At 38.2% G+C, this 19,921-nt stretch overlaps 1 protein-coding gene across 1 annotated transcript in view; it reads left to right on the top strand.

The window, feature by feature from the left end:
• LOC311077823 (complement C3-like) overlaps nucleotides 1–19,447 on the top strand; it is an 88,802-nt gene extending 69,355 nt beyond the window's left edge. Inside the window, exons 38-42 of the mRNA XM_084106453.1 lie at nucleotides 4,447–4,536; nucleotides 4,735–4,815; nucleotides 5,822–5,905; nucleotides 6,070–6,205; nucleotides 18,959–19,447. Coding sequence (XP_083962579.1) covers nucleotides 4,447–4,536; nucleotides 4,735–4,815; nucleotides 5,822–5,905; nucleotides 6,070–6,205; nucleotides 18,959–19,100 — 533 coding nt within the window. The 3' untranslated portion in view covers nucleotides 19,101–19,447. The remainder of the gene's footprint in view (nucleotides 1–4,446; nucleotides 4,537–4,734; nucleotides 4,816–5,821; nucleotides 5,906–6,069; nucleotides 6,206–18,958) is intronic.
• Nucleotides 19,448–19,921: the final 474 nt, after the last annotated feature.

Raw genomic sequence — 19,921 nt, 5'->3', positions numbered from 1 at the left:
AGGGATATGTCCCAAAATGATGCTGAACCAATATCACAGGATGTTGACAGTGATCTGGATAGTGAGTGTTCAGACTTAATCACTGATGAATTGGATGAATTCAATTCTCAGGAAAGCACTGTTGGGCGATTAAAGAGGGTCCGGTATTATAGTTTGGAACAGCTGGATGAATTCTTGAATGCTACAAAAAACCAGAGAAAACCAAAGATTGAAACGTATTTTCCTGATTTGAAGCTTTTTATTGATTCCTCTGCTATGGCTATGAAGAAAGCAACACTTGAGGAACTAGATCAGCCTAAGCGTTATCGTTTAAAAAAGTTTGTAAGTGCTGTCAGAAAAAGAGTAAAGAAAAGTCCTTAAAGAGGTAGTCTATTATGTATATGAAATTACATCTATATTGGCATTTATTCATTTTCTCTTTTTTCATCCTGATGGTATCCTTTAATATCGGATCCTTAAATATAAATGGATGTAGGGATATACGAAAGAGAGTGACTTTATTTAAGTATTTACAACTTAAAAAAGCAGATGTAATTTTGTTGCAAGAGACTCATACTGATGCCTGTAATGAGATAGATTGGATAAATGAATGGGAGGGCAATATTAGTCTTAGTCATGGTACGAACGTGAGTGCTGGTGTTGCGTTTTTATTCTCAAAGCGTGTTAAAGATAATCCAGTTTTCTTAGAAATAATACCAGGACGCCTTCTTAGAGCTGATATAATAATAGGCAATAATAGTTTTTCTTTTTATAATATCTATGCTCCTAATATAGGAAGTGAGCGCTGTGATTTTTTTCTGAAACTTTCTGAAGAATTGTTGAAGTGTTCAGATGATAAGATTGTTGTTATAGGTGGTGATTTTAATTGTACGGTAGATTATAAATTGGATAGGAATCATGAAGAACCTCATTTTGGTTCAACAGATGTTCTTAAATCTTTAATTAATAGACATAGTCTTGTAGATTTGTGGAGGGATGTTTATCCTCAAGTTAAACAATATACTTGGCTGAAAATTAATTCAAATCAGGTTTCTGCTGCCAGATTGGATCGTTTTTATATTGAGGAATGCAATAAAGGAAGATTTTTTAGTAATCGTATCTCCCCTACATCTATATCAGATCATCATTATATTTCTATGTCTATGTCTGTCTTGTCACCTAAATCCTATAAGTCACAGTGGCACTTTAATAATACATTACTTCAAGATCAAATCTTTGTGCACTCTTTTGGTCTTTTGTGGAAGTCTTGGAGAGAAGAGAGAGGTAGTTATTCATCTCTAAGTCAATGGTGGGGTCTGGGAAAAGTCCAGATAAAGGTTTTTTGTCAACAATACACAGCAAATAATACTGAGAACTTGAAAGTGAAGATGAACATGATAGAGCAAGAAATTCTTCAACAAAGCCTCCGTAATCAGGGAGGAGGGGAAATCATTAAAGAGAACAAAGGTCTTTTGAAGGATTTATTGGAAGAGCAGGAGAAGGAGACACTTGTCAGAACAAGATATGTGAAGTGCAATGAAATGGATGCTCCAACTGCCTTTTTTTTCGGACTGGAGAAAAAATCTAAAGAGCAGAAATTTTTTCACAAACTGAAACTTCCTAATGGCAAAGAAATAACCAATCAACGAGAAATTATAGTTTCTGCTATTTCTTTTTATGAAAAACTTTATCAGTCCGAATTTTGTGATGAAGTAGCAGTTGAAGAACTTCTTCTAGATCTTCCACAGTTGCCTAAAGAAGAAAAGATGGAATTGGAAGAATTCTTGACTTTTGATGAGCTTTCAAGTGCTGTGCAAGAGCTGAACAGTGGCAAATCTTCTGGTGTGGATGGTCTCTCTGCTGAGTTTTTTAAAAGCTTTTGGAATGTGATTGGACATGATTTGTATGATGTTTTTTTGGAGTCCTTTAATCAAGGTGTTTTACCCCTAAGCTGTCGGAGGGCAGTGTTGACATTAATCCCTAAGAAAGGAGATCTTGGACTTTTGAAGAATTGGCGCCCTGTGTCGTTGTTGTGCACTGATTTTAAGATACTGTCAAAAGCTATAACTAATAAGTTGAAGAAATGTATGACAACTATAATTCATGAAGATCAGTCATACTGTATCCCTGAGCGGACAATTTTCGACAACTTGTTTTTGCTAAGAGATATTATTACAGTTGCAAAAAAACATCAAATTGATATTGGACTCTTATCTTTAGATCAAGAAAAAGCTTTTGACAGAGTGGATCACTTTTATTTATTTAAGACTCTGAAGGCCTTTGGCTTTGGACCACAATTTGTCTCTTGTATTAAACTGCTTTATAGTGAAACATCTAGTATGCTTAAGATTAATGGTTGTTTAACCAGACCTTTTGCAGTAACAAGAGGTATACGACAAGGATGCCCTCTTTCAGGACTTTTATATTCAATTGCTATTGAGCCTTTGTTGTCACATTTGAGGAAACGATTGTATGGATTTTGTATTCCTGGTTTTCCAGAGATCCCACCTGTAAAACTTACAGCTTATGCTGATGATATAACTGTTTTCATAAGGAACATTGATGATATGGCTGCTTTGATTTCTAGTTTGAAAACTTTTCAAAAAGCTACATCTGCTAGAATCAATTGGGATAAATGTACATCCCTTTTGTTAGGTGAGTGGAGGGATATAGATCCTCCTCAAATTCCACAACAATGTGAATGGATCAAAGATGGTTTTAAAGTTCTTGGAGTATATTTAGGATCTGATACTTACATGAAAAATAATTGGGAAGGATTATTTGATAAAATTGTGGGGAAATTACAGAAGTGGAGATGGATTCTCCCGAGGTTATCTTTTAGAGGGAGATGTTTAATCGTTAATAATCTGGCAGCCTCAATGTTGTGGCACAGATTTACAGTGTTGAATCCCCCTGAAGTGTTATTGACTGGTATTCAAAAAGTCTTTGTTAAATTCTTTTGGGATGGTTATCATTGGCTTCCTCCTGGAGTTTTGTATCTCCCAGTTGTAGAAGGGGGTCAAGGACTTATAAATCTGGAGGCAAGAGTTAAGACAATGAGGTTTCAAACATTACAAAGGCTATTATATTGTTCAGATAAAATACCCTGGATTGCAGTAGGTTTGTCTGTTTTGCAAAGTGTTGGGGGTGTTGGATTAACTAAGCAGTTATTCCTAATTGAAAAATCTATCCAAAATCCAAATCCAAGTGTTTCTTCTTCTAACTTTTATGTAACTGTATTAAAGGCCTGGCAAATGTTTAAAAAATTGAGAGATGATGATAAACATTATGGTGTTTTAGAACCATTGTTTTTTAATCCTTTCTTTAAAAGGAATTTTTCCATTCTGAGTTCAGTAATTGACAAGTTTTTAAACTCAGGAATAGCTACTGTAAAAGATTTAATTGATTTTTCAAAGGGTCAATGGTATACGGCTAAATCTATAGCTAATAGAGTTGGGCTTCGATCAGAAAGGTGTGTTGAAGGGATAATTGGAGATCTTAAAAAATCTTTTCCTCAGTCTTTCTTGATTTATGTAAATAATTTTATTGAGAATGATGAAAGGCCTATGACTTTTCCAGATCTTCGAGTTAACATAATGTTTGATCTGGATGAAGATTTAAATGATACTTTAGTGAAAAGATTTGAAGATGTATTGTTTCATAATGTCGACAAAAAGATATTATATTGTATGTGTGTAAAATCCTTGTTTTCTACTCAATTGAAGAGACGTGTTGATACAAAATGGAGAGAACATCTATTAATTTCTTCGGAAATAACTCCATCATGGAGGTGTTTGTATAAGCCCCCTATTCCTAAGAGGTCTGGGGACCTCCAGTGGAGAGTACTCCATTGTGCTGTGGCAACTAATAGTTTTGTATCAAAATTTAATGAGATGGTTTTATCTGCATGCCCTTTTTGCAATATTCTTGATACTGTTTTTCATTTTTTTTGTGATTGTTCAAGATTAATTCCTTTGTTTGAGTTGTTGGATAAAATATTTACTAAGCTTGGTTTTATGTTTACAAAAAATATGTTCATTTTTGGGGTGAAGTATAGGAAAGAATGGAAAGTACAATGTACACTTGGTAATTTTCTAGTGGGACAGGCAAAACTGTCTATTTTAAAATCCCATACATGTAAGAATGATGGAGAAGATGTTGATTTGCTTGGAATGTTTAAAACTCTTGTAGAGTGCCGGGTTGTTATGGAATATGCATACTGTAAATTAACAAATAACATGCACTTTTTTGATGTGAGGTGGAGTGTGAAAAGTGCTCTTGTGATAAGAGATGAGCTTGGAGAGTTATTGTTTAATTGGTGAATTGTAAAGAATGTGTTTAAATTAGTTGTTTGATTAAAAGAGTTTTAAAAGTCAAAGTCTCTCTCTCTCTCTCTCTCTCTCTCTCTCTCTCTCTCTCTCTCTCTCTCTATCTCTCTATCTCTCTCTCTCTCTCTCTCTCTCTCAGATGCACGCTGTATGAAGTTCTACCACCCTGAAAGGGCAGATGGCGCTATATACAGACTGTGTAAGGGAGACATGTGCACGTGTGCAGAAGGTATAATCACACACAAATAATAATATAAAGTGACCATATCCTGAACTTTTGTAGTATTTGATTTGGTTACCTTCAGTCTACTTGTAATTTTAAACATTGTTATGTTTTTTTTATTCTTGTATGTGAACGAGGAAACAAAAAAATTATTTATGTGTGTGTGTGATTACAAGTGTGCATTAATAACTTCTCTGAACGCAGAAAGCTGCACTTTCCAGAAGAAAAACAAAGTCTATGAAAGTGATCGTATGGATAAATCGTGTGAAACTGGCATGGATTATGGTAGGTTATTTAATTGTCATGACTTTTTACTTTCATAAATCAAGAATTCATTATTTACACCCCCCATGTTGTTGTAAACCTACATGATCCGGTTGTTTTTCAGTGGAACTCAAAAGGAATTGTTTTCCACACAGCAAAATCCCCAGTATTAAATTAAAACTCCTCAGTGTACATATGTGTCCAACTACAGGGTGTTAAAATTGCCACAACAATTGTGTTACACAAACACACTGTTACAGCAGCCAAAGAAAAGTTAAAGTAAAAAGAAAGGGGACCAAGAGCCCAACTAAAGCAAACACTGATCACCACAATGGTGACACTTCAAATTAAACAAATATCAACATCTAAACCTCTGTTAATTCTCACTAAGATCATCTGACAGCAATAGTCAAAGTAATGATGTCTAAATGAGACCATAAATGATGTTGAAATATGTCCACAATGGCCACATCTGAACTAGTTTTAACCTTGTACGAAGGTTCGATGAACGTCTAGATATCGGACGTGCAGAACACGTCAAAAAAAGACGTCATAAAAACTTTCATTCTGGCTCCTCAGTGGACGTCTTTTCAACGTCCGACTTTTGTGACAAAGACGTTGAAAAGACGTGTTTTGGACATCATTTTGCTTAGTGGGCTGGTAAAATGTTAAGCTCCAAAAATGGCAAACTTTGTGAGAGCAACAGACCCAAATTTCACTTTTAAATCACTGTAAATATTCCCTTCAAGTGAGTTGTTAACTCAAGAACCATTGGAGCCAATTCATCCAGTGAGCGGTCTGATCAAATGGAGTTTTTCTTTTTCAAATGGGAAATATCTTAGTTTTTGTTGTCAGAAGTCAGGGGTCTGGAACAACATGATGTAAATGATGACAATGTGCCTATTTGAGTGAACTATTCATTTAACCCCTGTGTAAATTAATTAATTAAAAAAAAAAGATTTCTGCCACTGAAATCCAATCTAATCAGTTATTATGCCAGTAACAATATTACACTTATGTTTGACAGTTTATAAAGTGACAGTGGATAAGATGGATCTGGCACATGACTCTGATATCTATCACTTGAAGGTGGACCAGGTGCTGAAAGAAGGTACGGTTCATTATTCTCTCCATGCTACTCCACAGATCATGAAATGCATATGAAATGTGTGTGATTCTTGTTAAATGCAGTTTTTTCTCTCAGATACATATTCAGCATGAGGCTAATGTTGAATTGCAGTGAAAGTGTGTCCTAAACACTGTTCTGTCCTGTAGGCACTGATGAGGATGTTGAGGGGAAAGTCAGACAATTTTTGGGTCGTCCCGGTTGCAGAGAGAGTTTGGGATTGGTAGAAGGCAAGTCGTACCTCATCATGGGCAAATCCAAAGACCTGCCAAGGCTCGGAGGAACGTAAGTGTCCACTCTGTCTGTATATTACAGGATTTGCCTGAGCTTTATGTATTTAAAGTCTGCAGAATGTTGTTCATGGCTCAATGTTGGGACAGTTGTTTTTTGTCAAAATGCATTTTATATAACCTAGAATAGACTTGAACAAAGTAAGACTTCAATAAACTTGAATAAATAAAGGCATACAATTTTTCTCTTTCCCCTCCAGATTTTATTTATTTATTTATTTATTTTTTAAGTTGGCTGTTCCCTTGAGCATTTTTGATAATTTTCACAAACATTTGAAAGCTGTATGCATTCTTTATCAACACTTGTGTGTTGGTAAGTTTAATTAAAAAAAAAAGTAAAATTTTGAGCAAAAAGCTGCGAAAATCTCGTTTTTGTCAGATTGGATTCAGAACGATGATCAAAAGTTTTGAGTGACGTGCGGTGATGCCTTAAAGAGGCTAGGCACTGAGTTTTGAAAGCCAGATTACCTGATTTAATGTTAAGGCTAAAAATATGTAATAACAGTGGCATCAAGAAATGTACAAATCAGGATGTATGTATCTCTCTCTCTCTCTCTCTCTCTCTCTCTCTCTCTCTCTCTCTCTCTCTCTCTCTCTCTTTCTCTTTCTCTCTCTCTCTCTCTCTCTCTCTCTCTCTCTCTCTCTCTCTCTCTCTCACACACACACATATGTCTCATGCACAGTCGCACACACAAGCGCGGCACAGGCACACACTGGTAGTTAAAGGGGTGGTTCAGGATTTTTGACATCGGACCTCATTTCCAAGTTAGCCTGTGTGTTATTTATCAGTGGAAACAGTTTTCAACATTTTTCATCCAGTCCTTCCAGTTGCATAGTTCGCCGGTGCTAGGCTAGCGCGAGTCAACAGTAACTGCTAGCCTGCCTTTAAAACAGTTTTACCCAATCCACAGTACACCAAAAGCAAATAAATTATAACGCCAGACTATCGATGTAAATGTATGTTGAGTCGAGAGCCTTTACCTTTTCATCGCATTGCAATAGTTATACTTTGTTCCCTGTATTTATTAGCAGAGTGCGGAGTGATATTAAGTTACCTAGGCAACCGAGACTTTAGCTAGCTAGACGTCCCGACTGTAGTGCGCTTCTGTTCTGTCAGAGAATGTCTAATAGGAAGAGAATTGGCACTCTCTGCTTACTTCCGGTTTCTGGACTGGCTGCAGTAACGCGTCTCTGTCCATGCGGGGGCGCTCGCAGGCGAGTGCAGAATGAATGGAGGTCTATGGCGCTATACCTCTCAAAATCCACTTTTCTCAGGATATAATTTTTTGTCTAGTAATTTGAATGTTGTATTCGAAAGGAGATGCAAAGAAATTACACATTGCTGGGTCACTTTAGAGTCACTTATTTGCTTTAAAAAGTCTTTTAAAATGTCAATGACGTCATACACATCGTACGACCAGAGATACTGCTTTACGGCAATCCTTCAGTGGCTTTGGTGCCTTCGCGCTCTGCACTTTCTTTTCACTCGAGGCATCGACAACACAGCTGACACAGGTAAATACACGTGCTAGAAGAGTTTTTGTTTTGTTTGTTTCTGATCCCGCATCGGATGCCAAGCGGTATCTCTGGTCGTAATCAGTCCTTCACTGACCAATCAGCATTCATTAGCAGAATGCTAGCGTGTTATGGGCAACAACAACTCAACCTGTAAGAAATCGAAAAAGGACATAAGTACTTGTTCATTCAACTTTCGACCTATAACCCATGTTGAACTTGCAAAACCTACAATAAAATCTGAGATTTCTCAACGGCAATCGGGTGAAAGAGACACATTTAGCCGTCTAGCCCCATAGACTCCCATTCAGTCTGCACTCGCCCGCGATCACCTCCAGTGGAATTCTAATGGAACTGCAACCAAGATCTATACAATGGGGCTAATAGGAAGTGCCAAGTCTCTCCGTAGACGGGCTCTGGTTCTGTTTACTTTTCGGCGCAGTACTACTAACCGGAGCAAAGTAAAATTCCGCCGCTGCTGAGAAACTAGTTCCTGTAAATGTAAACGATCATTGAGATGCAAGAGTAGTTTGATTTCTAACAGTATTCTCTCAACAGACATTTACATCGATAGTCTGGCGTTATAGTTTATTTGCTTTTGGTGTACTGTGGAGTGGGTAAAACTGTTTTAATGGCAGGCTAGCAGTTACTGTTGACTCGCGCTAGCCTAGCACCGGCGAACTATGTGTAACCCTTCGCTCAATTTGGTACAGACACAAAGTCTGAGTATGGACCAGTCAGATGACTAAATTCGCCTGCAGAGAATAAGGATGTCACAACAATAATGAGCCACTCACACAAGGTATAAGGTGTAACTGAATATATTGTTTTGTTTGGAATTCAAAACTTGAATTATAAACAAATAACTAATGCATAAAAGAAATAAAAAAAATAAAATACAATGTATACTTTAAAATAAAAAAATAAAAATTCTTCAAACACCTCTTTTTTTCTTATGGGTTTCAAAGACTCAAAAGGTAAGTATAATCACTTGTCACACTGTTTATGTAAATTAATACACTCTATTTATTAATTTATAGAGTGAAAAAATAAAATAAAATAAAAGAAGTGATCAGAGAACAACGACAAAAATCGGTGTTGCCTACATCGTGTTATCCTCTTTTTAAAATTTGCACCCTGTTGACTTCAATGGGGCAAGTTTTAAACCTGCTTTTAGCCTCTTAACATCCTTGATGTGTCATTACAAGTGCCCAGCCACCAACACCGATTTTTGTCGTTGTTCTCTGTATTGACAGCACTCCAAATGTACAAAAAAATTAGCTCAATGTTAAAATTGACCGGAGTTCTCCTTTAACAGTCGCGTCCGTTACTGTAAACCTTTATTTTTGCGTGATGCTACACAGACGCACGCCAGTAGGTGTCAGTATAAGTGAGTGTAACACTGGCCAGCGCAAGATTCTCATCTGTGGCTTTAATATTATAAAAATAATTGTATTGATTTATGTATGTTGTAGGCTACACATTAACTTAGCGATGTTATAAATCGTATTTTTTGACAGCATAAAGCAAATTGTTATGCAAGTGGCATGATGACGCAATCCATTGGCACATCTCACGTTTTATTTACAATTAGGTCAGTAGGCTATAGGTGTTCGATTAATCTGTCAGTCACTACTGGAGGTGTCGCAACACGTGACACTCATGTCAGTGTCAGTGTGTCGCGATGTCAGTGACACATGCCACTATCCACCACTGGCACATGCCAATGAAGACCAGATGTGCCACCGGATGTGCCGATACGCATGTGCCATGTCACTTAATGTTAAAACTGCTACTGGAATTTTGAAAACTGTTTCCACTGATAAATAACACACAGGCTAACTTGAAAATGAAGTCCGATGTCCAAAATCCTGAACCACCCCTTTAATGTCCTAACAATAAAGAATGCAACCATTCTTAATCCTTAATTGTTGCACAGCGGCCAATTATGTTTGTCAGACAGCAAAAGTAAAATCACACACTGCTCAATTGAATATGAAGGCAAATGGCTTGCATTAATTCAACCACATTTATCAATTCAATATTAAGCCCAAAATAGTTTTTGACTCACCAATCGGTAGATTATTTGTACATAAAATCCATCCGCCGCTCTTTCCTCGTCAAGACGTCGATCATGGCTTTGTAAAACTCGTCTTTACGGGTCTTCAGTTTGCAAAGTCTCTGGCTCTCAATTGACAGAATGGCAAGGGCTGAAAGACGTGCTTGCCCGGTCCGGTTCCGACTGTAGGTTTTGATCCGTTTCAGAGTGGAAAATGTGCGCTCCACCGAAGCTGTAGTGGCTGGTAGGGCTGGTCCGAATACCATTTTTTGAGCTTCGAAGCTTCGATAGGAATTAACATCGAATATTCGAAGCTTCGGAGGGAGGGGGCTGAACATATTCTTCTCTCTAATAAAGGCAGGAATCTCTATGTGTCTGTCTGTTTGCATTTAGATTATTTATCTTGCATTTTGAACCGTTCATCCAATCGACTTCACGAGTGCAGTGTCACATTTGGTGCAATATAGACACGCGAGACGTGACACGTTCAGAATTAATAAACTTTTAATACAGAACAGCGCGAGCGGGAAGCGCGCGCGCCTCACGCGCAGGGCTCCGAGAACGGACACTGCACTAGTGATACAAAACACAGCCTAATATTTTTCTGAGTAACAAATAACTCTCAAATCAGAAATCAGCAGCACAGTAATTACTGACACAGTAAAGGGTAGGCTAATATATTGTTTCTATTCTATTTCCACAATGTCAAAGCAACACAGCTTATAGCCTACAAGCTCAGGCATGCACTTCTGCCCATACAAACTCCGCTGTTCTGCGCTCTAAAATAAGAGTATTGTATTTCGCCCAAAAATGCTAAAAAAATAACCGTGTGAGAGCGTTTTAGGCTATATCATGTTATAGCCAGATATGACGACGCTTACAGCACGCGTCACCGCAGATCAGCATCTATTCATCAAGCCAACGTGCAAACTATCGCAAATCAAAGTGAAAGTGGGTCGCAGATGCTTTAACACACAATCAACTTCATTAAAAGTAAAGAACCGAAATGATCTTACCAGGGCTGTTGCGCGCTCTCTTATTGCGGTCTTTGATTTAGAAATTTTAGCTGACGATCAGTAAAATGCAGCTGTTGCTGGTGACGTGCACTCCATTACATCTGCCTATAGCGCGGGATTTGAAGTTCGGATTCATATCCATTTTGCAAAAACACATTTATGTGTTCATTGTTCATATTGATAAATCAGAGAGAGCTATCCGATCTGAGAAAACGCATGACAGCCCCATTCAAGCGCGAATGGGAACCGTTTCTAGGGGGATGCCAGGTGTGAAAAAAAATAAAAAATTAAAACGAATATTCGAATGTCAAATTTGAAAATCGAATACCAACCCACTGAACGAATATTCGAATACTCGAATATTCTGGTACAGCCCTAGTGGCTGGTATTGTCAATATCAGTTTCAGCAACTTTGTTGCTTCAGGGACTGTTGCTTCCAAGTCATGTTGTATTAACCCTCTGAGGTCGACAAACGCGCCGACGCGTTTTGCCGGATTTTCTCCACATTGTAGCACTATAAACTTAAATTACTCCATCATTTATGGTCATACAGAAAAAAGAAATATAAAAAAAGAATCTGTGATATTTCTCCTTTTGTATGTGTCCACTTACAATCAAATCAAAACATTGTGCTTTTGTAAAATAAAGAAAATAAACAGGGTGTGCTTTCTGCCTCTCCGTCGCGGTGAACTTTTTTTTCTTGAGCACGTCTATAAACTGAAACAAAACTCAGCGAATACTTGTCACACATTTATGAGCCATATACCTTTATAAACATTTAAGTGTGTACTTTTAAATGATAGGATTCAAAACGAAAACAAATATTCTCTGTTTAAGTAATTTGTATAAAACCAACAAGATGTCCAGCTTCTCAAACGCTTGCTCATTACAGTTAATTTGGCCACGCCTACTCGCGCAAAAGATATTCACATGCAAATCTCCACATGGAACGCGAACGCGCTCGTTACCTCAACAACAAAACACTTCACTTCACTTTTCGTCGAGTTTGAAAGACGTGCCTGAGCTTACATTGGATTTAGGCTACCTCAGAAGAAGAAGAACGCGATTTGAAGACAAGAAAGATAAGGTAAGAAATTCTTACATAGCCTAGTTTGTTATTGTTGCATAAATGTCACGTTGCAGCTGAACTGTTGCTAGATATATGGGGAATATTATAATATTTAGACCCGTGTTTACTGTGTTTGTGGATATCTGCTCAAACATAGATATGTTTATGGTAACCATAATGTTTTATATTTGAGAGTGATCGCGTTTGAATGTATCATATTTTGCAAGCGATCGCGTTTGAATGTATCATATTTTGCAAGCGATCGCGTTTGAATGTATCATACGTGTTTACTGTGTTTGTGGATATCTGCTCAAACATAGATATGTTTATGGTAACCATAATGTTTTATATTTGAGAGTGATCGCGTTTGAATGTATCATATTTTGCAAGCGATCGCGTTTGAATGTATCATATTTTGCAAGCGATCGCGTTTGAATGTATCATATTTTGGCTTCATGTTTTTATTATTATCTCATTTCATATCTTCATAACGGATGGAAACATTTGAAGTAACATGATAATCAATATATTTTTCTCTAGCTTCTTTTGGAAGATTTATAGGCTGCTATAGGTTATTTATTGTTATTATTATTTTATCCGTACTGCGCATATACCTTATGCCTACAAGGCACAACAAACCTGGTGTTCATTATATTATATATCGTTGGAAACGTGTGTGTGTGTGTGTATTCTGTGAATTTTAAAAAGGAATTTTAAAAAGCAATTTTAACCAGAAAAATCTAATATTTATTTCCAAAATCGTGCAGGCCTTTCTCTTGATATCAGTATGTTCACTTTTTTTTTCAGGTCCCAGATGCCACTGAGGACTTCAACATTCACATGAGTCTCAGTACGTGAACATGGTAAAGTGAAAATCTTGGAAATGAAAGGTATGTACAATGTTTTTAGGAATGGCACAAAGGTCTCTGTCTTTGAAGTGCTTTTTTGGCATTTGTTGTGTATCTTTGGATTATGTTGTGTTGTAAATAAATCCAAACAATTTAAAAGCCATTATTTTTTAAATCTCCTCATTTACAGTATTGTGCAAGGTTGCTCAGAATGATAGGGGCCTGATAGCTCCTAATAGGGCCGTTAGGGGAGGTTCTTTGTCTTTCTCAGGTGAGAAAAGCTTACATATTAATGAGCTCTCGCATAAGGCTTTTTCACACAAAACACGTCGTAAAATTTTTAAATCAATATATTGTCTTATCTGAATGAGCAGTCAGGGTGATTTTCACATAGTTTTGCAGCAAATATTCTAGGCTACGTCATACAATTTTCAAAAGTCTTGTGAAGAAATAATCAGTATGGGTTTCATGGCCTTATTTCAGTGAGATTTTTTTTTTGTATTTTCAAAAACCACGCATAAATGTCATTATCTCAAAACTACAAACTTTTACATACATGCTGCTGATATATTATTGTAGCAGAGTTTGTGCTGAATACAGTGTAATTAGACTTTAGCCATGAAAATGTCACAAGTAACAGAAATAACCAGAAATGTCAGAGCATGTCAGAACACCTCCAGGGCCCAGAAAACAGCTCAGACCTCAGAGGGTTAAAAAGTCAAGAAGCTGTGTCGGTGATTTGCCCCTGAGTTCTTGTGAGCCATACAACCCCACAAGATCACTTTTCAGCCTGACGAAGTCAAAGTACCTTGCATACTTTGACAGCTTCTCCAATTTGCTGTCATCAAACTGGCGCAATCTCTTCAAACTTTTTACAATCTACCAGTCCAATGAAATCAAGATCCGAAAAATTATCCACAAACCTGGTCTTCATCTGAACATTAACATTGTCCAGAATGCAGTAGTAGATGCAAGCTCGTTCTGTTTTGTTTGACAGCCCATCTCGTGTCTCGCGGTGAACGAGGCTCATCTCATCACATCTTTCCTCAAAGTGTGCATGAAAACGGTCAAAATCCTGTCGCTTGCTGTCCAACACGTTCATTGTGTCTTTGATTACAACAGAATCCAATATCCATGGTTTTTGACTGAAGGACGCTAAAGAGAGCATCGGTGTCATTGAAGATCCCTTCAAAAGCTATCAGTAGGAAACAGGTGGACCGGTTTGAAAGCCACAACTCAAACCCAGCAGCCATTGCCAGTGTTTCACCATCCCAGATTGTCGCCGATTGCTTTAAACATGGCATGTAGATCTGGAAGGTGAAATAAAATCGTTTGGACCAGCCTTGAATTGGAGCTCCACCTGGTTGCTGCTGCTCTGGGGATGCGGCGTTTGACAGTCTCATCCAGGAAATGGGTGCGTTTGGATGATTTGCTAAAAAAAGCAGAAAGTCCCTCTGCTGTCTTGAAAAATGTTCTGCACTCGGGGATGCATTTCGTGGACTGGGCCAGAACCAGATTCAACTTGTGTACATAGCAATGGGTGAATAAAGCTTCGGGCACCTTTTCTTTAACTTTTGCCTGCACACCATTTAGCTCTGAGGCCATGACAGAGAGGCTCCATCGTATGTCTGCGCAACCAATTTATCGCAACAGTTGTATTTCTCTAACGTGCCCAATTGTTACATTCCTCCAGATGGTAAGTCCAGGGGGAGGAGGAGCAACAATATTTAAAAATAAACCAGGGCAAAAGAGGACAGGAAGTCAGATTAATGTGCAAAATAAGAAGTGTATTTATTACAATATTGACAAAAGAAAACCAATACAAAACTACTCTCAGAAGACAGCAAGCAACAGAATAGACACAGGCTAAATAATTGAAGGAGCAAAGTTCAACACTAAAAGAGCAACAATGAACAGTCCTCTCTCCACTGAGGAGGTTCAAAGCCAGACACTGTTCTGGACTCACCAAAAGATCTAAGTCAGTTTTTAACCCACTGGTTGACTGGACTCACAAAAGATCTAAGTCGGTTTTCAACCCACTGGTTGACTGGACTCACAAAAGATCTAAGTCAGCTTTCAACCCACTGGTTGACTGGACTGGACTGTCTCTGTTCTGCGGGGCTGACTGGTTGGCAGTGGTCTGCTCACAGAGGTTCTGTTCCTGCAGTGTGAAAATCAAGCCTTCTTATCCTCCAGGCACTGAGTGTTGACTAGGCACACCTGCTGCCACTCACTCAATCAGTTGATCAGGCACACCTGCGGCCACTCACTCATGCAACTGAGACACGGGCTACTACCTGAGAGAGAAAAAGAACAAAAACACACCCCAAACCAAACACATGTCCCTTAGGGTCGTAACACCCCCTCCCTTAAGATCAAAACCATAGGTTTTGTTAACAAAAACCACCATCATAAAAACATACACCATATATTATAATAATTACCCTAACACAGTTATATTCAGCAATGATATATCACTTGTGTTCTACTTATAACAAGTTAAGATAAAACTCACCCACGTTTTCCAACCCCTTCTTGTGTTGATGTTAATCTGAAATCCCTGAACTATCAGAGCCCTGCTGCTTTTGTTTCATAGTTATACAAACTGCTATGAGGTGACCAGTTTTATGACAGAAAAAACACAGTCTATCTGTTTTAGCACTCGAAGTAGAGTTAGTTAAACCAACTCGGGGTAACTGTCTGTCACTAGACTCCTTGCTAGCACTAAGATGTGGGGGAGAGACAGAGGAAGAGATCGATTTACTGAAGACACCCTTATGTATTAAAGCAAACTCATCAGCTAGCATAGCCGCTTGCTGTAGGGTAGCCACTTTTTGTTCGTTCAAGTAAACGACAATCCTCTCAGGCACACAGTTCTTGAACTCTTCCAACAACATCAACATCTGAGGAGGTCTCACCTGCAACCAAACTAAGAACTCCCTTCTGCACTAATCCACTCACCACAACCTCCTTCATCTCTCTTTTCACTAGAGTGCTACTAACAGAAATACCAAAATGATTAGCAACAAAATGTAAATCAACTTTCCGACACAAGTCAAGCTGATTTAATGTGGGATTCGCTAAAAACTCCTCCCGGTTAAAGACAGCCATGCTAGCCACCCTCTAGCACTGCTATTACCCACACTAGCCACTAACCTAAACCAAATGCAAACGTAACACACACACACATCCAGTGATACTCACCATCCAGCGCTTTGTGCAACACCACAACTTCCCCAGATCCTGCCTATCAATTCTTTACCTAGTCTATCTTCTGGAGCGTGCCGGGCTCGGGGCGACTTTAAAGGCAGCAACTTCGGTGGCCGAAACCCCGAAACGCCTACCCCCGCCAGGGAATTAATCCCAACCCAGGATTACTCCGAACATAAAAAAGGCAAAACAACAAATGGTGTCCGAAGGACACCTCTAGCCTAAACTAGGGAAGTTAGACAAGGGTTCACAACCCTGGACAATGACACAATACAAACTAGCACAATAAATCTGATTTCCAGTCTCTTATTAATCCTGGACGAGCCCCCAAATTGTTACGTTCCTCCAGATGGTAAGTCCAGGGGGAGGAGGAGCAACAATATTTAAAAATAAACCAGGGCAAAAGAGGACAGGAAGTCAGATTAATGTGCAAAATAAGAAGTGTATTTATTACAATATTGACAAAAGAAAACCAATACAAAACTACTCTCAGAAGACAGCGAGCAAACAATGTAAGGCCACAATAGACACAGGCTAAATAATTGAAGGAGCAAAGTTCAACACTAAAAGAGCAACAATGATCAGTCCTCTCTCCACTGAGGAGGTTCAAAGCCAGACACTGTTCTGGACTTGGTGGCTCGTCCGGGATATACACGTCATACTGCGATACATACTGTGAAATCGCTGCTGCTCTCCGGTCGTTGCTGACATCATCAAAGCCAAGAAACGCTTCTTTTACTTTACCTCCACATACATAATGTACAACAACAGATATTTGGGCTTTATTTGTCACATCAGTCGACTCGTCCACCTCCACAGCAACAAAGGGGGCCGCATTTAGGTCACTCCTAATGTCAGCGAGGAGCACGTCTGCCACTGAGTCGATCAGATCATTTTGTATTCTGTTAGATGTTCCAGAAAATACAGTAGATGTACGTAGATGTCTAGCCAACCTCTCGTCTTTCTCAGCTAGCACATCCAGCAACTCGACATAATTGCCCCTATTGCTAGAGCTAGCGCTTTCATCATTGCCACGAAAAGCAAGCTCTTGCTTTGCAAGGAAGCAGGTCGCATTTATCAGATCCTTCAAAACCTCTCTGTTTTCCTGTACCTTTTCATTGTGGTAGGTTATATTCAGCCTCCTTTGCTCGTCAAGTGCAAGGTAGATCCGAGATTTTCCAAAGGTTTTCAGCGTAATTTGACACTGGATGTGAGCTGACGACTTTTCATGCTTAGTTAAAGCTGCGGGCAGGTTGTTCAAATCACAATATCCCGTTGAAGTCCAAACAGTCTGACTCGTTGAAAAAAGCAGGCAGGGATAGCAGTACAGCCGCTGATTGTTAGCACAGCCACATAGCCAATCTTTTCTTCCATACCAGTCTGTTTGAAACGATCGGACAATTTGTGGGCCCTTTTGCAGCACTAGTCCATCTAAGGCTGGCGTAGACCTCCCTCTTGCTATTAATTCAGATTTTGAATTAAAATCGAGCTTGGACATTTTTTTTAACTCCGTGATCGTGATCATGGATGCTGTCATTTTCACTTTTAATTTGGCAGGGATTAGGCATGTAGGCTAGGTGTGGTCATTGGGTGTGGTCTGTGGCGTAAGTAACGTTAATGACGTAGCTGCGCAAATGTCCAGTAATATCTCGATTTGAATTGGTCCACGTCTGATTTGTAACGGAGATGTTTACTGGCATAGCATATTTACGCCCAAAGGCACAGCAGATGTGTGCTTTTTGCCGTACATGTTAAAGAATACAGGATCGAAGTGCGCATGCGCAACATGGGTTTTTCGCTTGTCGTCTGCAATGAATTGACAGTAAAAGCACTGCTTATTCTACCATTTGTTTTTATTTGATTATGCGTAACTGCTACATTTGTCATCATAACGTCTAAACAATTGGAATAACACACGTATTGCATATATAAATCACAAGAATAAAAAGTAAAAATACAAATACAATTTTATAATTTAATAAACATTTTTATTTTTGAATTTTGGCAGGGTAGGCAGTGCCTAGTTTGCCTACCCAGACCGCACGTCAGTGATCAAAACACAGATGGAGTAGATCGTGTCCATCAACACCCCTAAAGCTTCATAGTCATTTCCTCTTTATGGGTCGACATTTCATTCGGTAACATTAGCAAGTTTTGAATAATATGCTGTTTAATGTTGGTGATCACGTTATTTAACATATGATTACATATGATATCACTTCTTCTCCTGTGTTTTGATCAGGAGATTGTCTATTCTGAAATATCTCGTCAGTGGCGGGGAAAGAGTTAAAAATATGTGATGAACATGGGTTTAAGTTATTTTGATTATTTTTGTGGGGTTTAAAGTAAAAAAATTATAGGTGGTATATATGGTATTACTTTTTCTTTGACGGAATTTTCCGGCAATCCATGTTTTCACTGTTATATGGTAGGGGGCGCTATTATGCATCTGGAAGAGTACAGAATCTCCTGATCAAAACACAGGTGAAGAAGAAAGGAAAACAAGCAATAGAAGCATTGCTTACGCACATGTAAGCTAACGTGATCATAAACATTACATAGCATATAAATCAAAACTGCCTAATATTTCTGAATGAAATGTCGACCCACGAGCTGTAGGACTGTGAAAGCATTAGGGGTGTTGATGATTATTACGGGCATTAGGGGTCTAATTATAAGGCTGTAAAAAAATAAACATTGACATAAGTGAACACTTATATTTATTTAAAGACAAAAAAGCTATTTTGTTTTAAAATGTATGACAAACTTCAGTATGACGTAAGCATTATGCAGGAGGCAATTACTTTTGACAAGAAAATCATAAACCTGAGAAGACTCTATTAGACACATATAACACATCTTTTGACCTGTTATTAAAATACATGTTTGGTTCCGGTGAAACTGAGTGTGTATTAAATGTTTTTCAAAAATGTATAAAAACCAACACAAATACAAAGATTGTTAAAATAAAGAGTGTAGTAGTTAAGTCAGTAATTTTGTCTGTTTTGTCTTCACTTGTCTGTTGTTTTAGTCTGCAGTACGTCTTTGGAGAGCACACCTGGGTTGAATACTGGCCGACAAGAGAGGAAAGCCGAACTCCAGAATACAGGGAGCGGTACATCGGCATCTCTGAGCTCCAGAATAGCCTCCTCAGATACGGATGTGCTTCATAATGTTGATTAAATGTTCAAAATGTTGATTACAGGAAATTAAACATCCTCTCTTGCATACTCTCAATAAATCTTAAATAATATTGTTGGAGCTAAAATACTTTTAAAAAAAATCATGAATTCATTTCAATTTCAATTTAGAATTCTGACTAACTAATACCTTGCAAGAATATTCTGATAACTTTTTCCAATCCGAATCACAAATCCAACATTATAATTTGTTTTGTGTGATATTTTACATGTGTATCTCATTTTAATAATCATAAGAAACTTTAAAGGAGAATTTCTGGATATCTGAATAGGCTAAACATTATTCGAAAGAAAAATAAATAAATGTGTTCAGATGATTATTCCTGGCATTTGCTTTCTGACAGGAGTTGATGTGGATGATAAAAGATATGGAAGAGGTGTTGGGATAAATTACTTTCTAGAACATTCAAAAAGCAAAACCTCAGGAGGCCTGATGTGGAGCATCTCAAGCAGTGGCGGAACTAGAGTTTTATACATGGGGTGGCCAGGGGGTGGCCACTGCTACTTTCGGGGGTACACAGTACACACACACACACACACACACAGTGGAAAAGCTTATGGAAGGAATTGGGTCACTCTGTTTGTGTCTATAAGTGTTGAACATCCAAAATATTTGCAGAAAACAAAGCTTAAGCACCAAGGAGATAAGATACCGTAGCATGTGTCTGTTATGAACTGCTGCGTTTATTTACAAAAAAACTCACATTTACAAAAAAAAAACTGTTTTTTTAATTGTACTTGAAAAATGTAAACAATTGTATTGCCCATCAATATAAAATCTTATCCTAGGAAGA

The sequence above is a fragment of the Abramis brama genome, assembly GCF_963993115.1.
Source record: "Abramis brama genome assembly, chromosome: 2".
In the NCBI taxonomy this organism is placed as follows: Eukaryota; Metazoa; Chordata; class Actinopteri; order Cypriniformes; family Leuciscidae; genus Abramis; species Abramis brama.
Note: the sequence above shows the minus strand (reverse complement) of the source record. Positions and strands in the feature narration are given on the sequence as shown.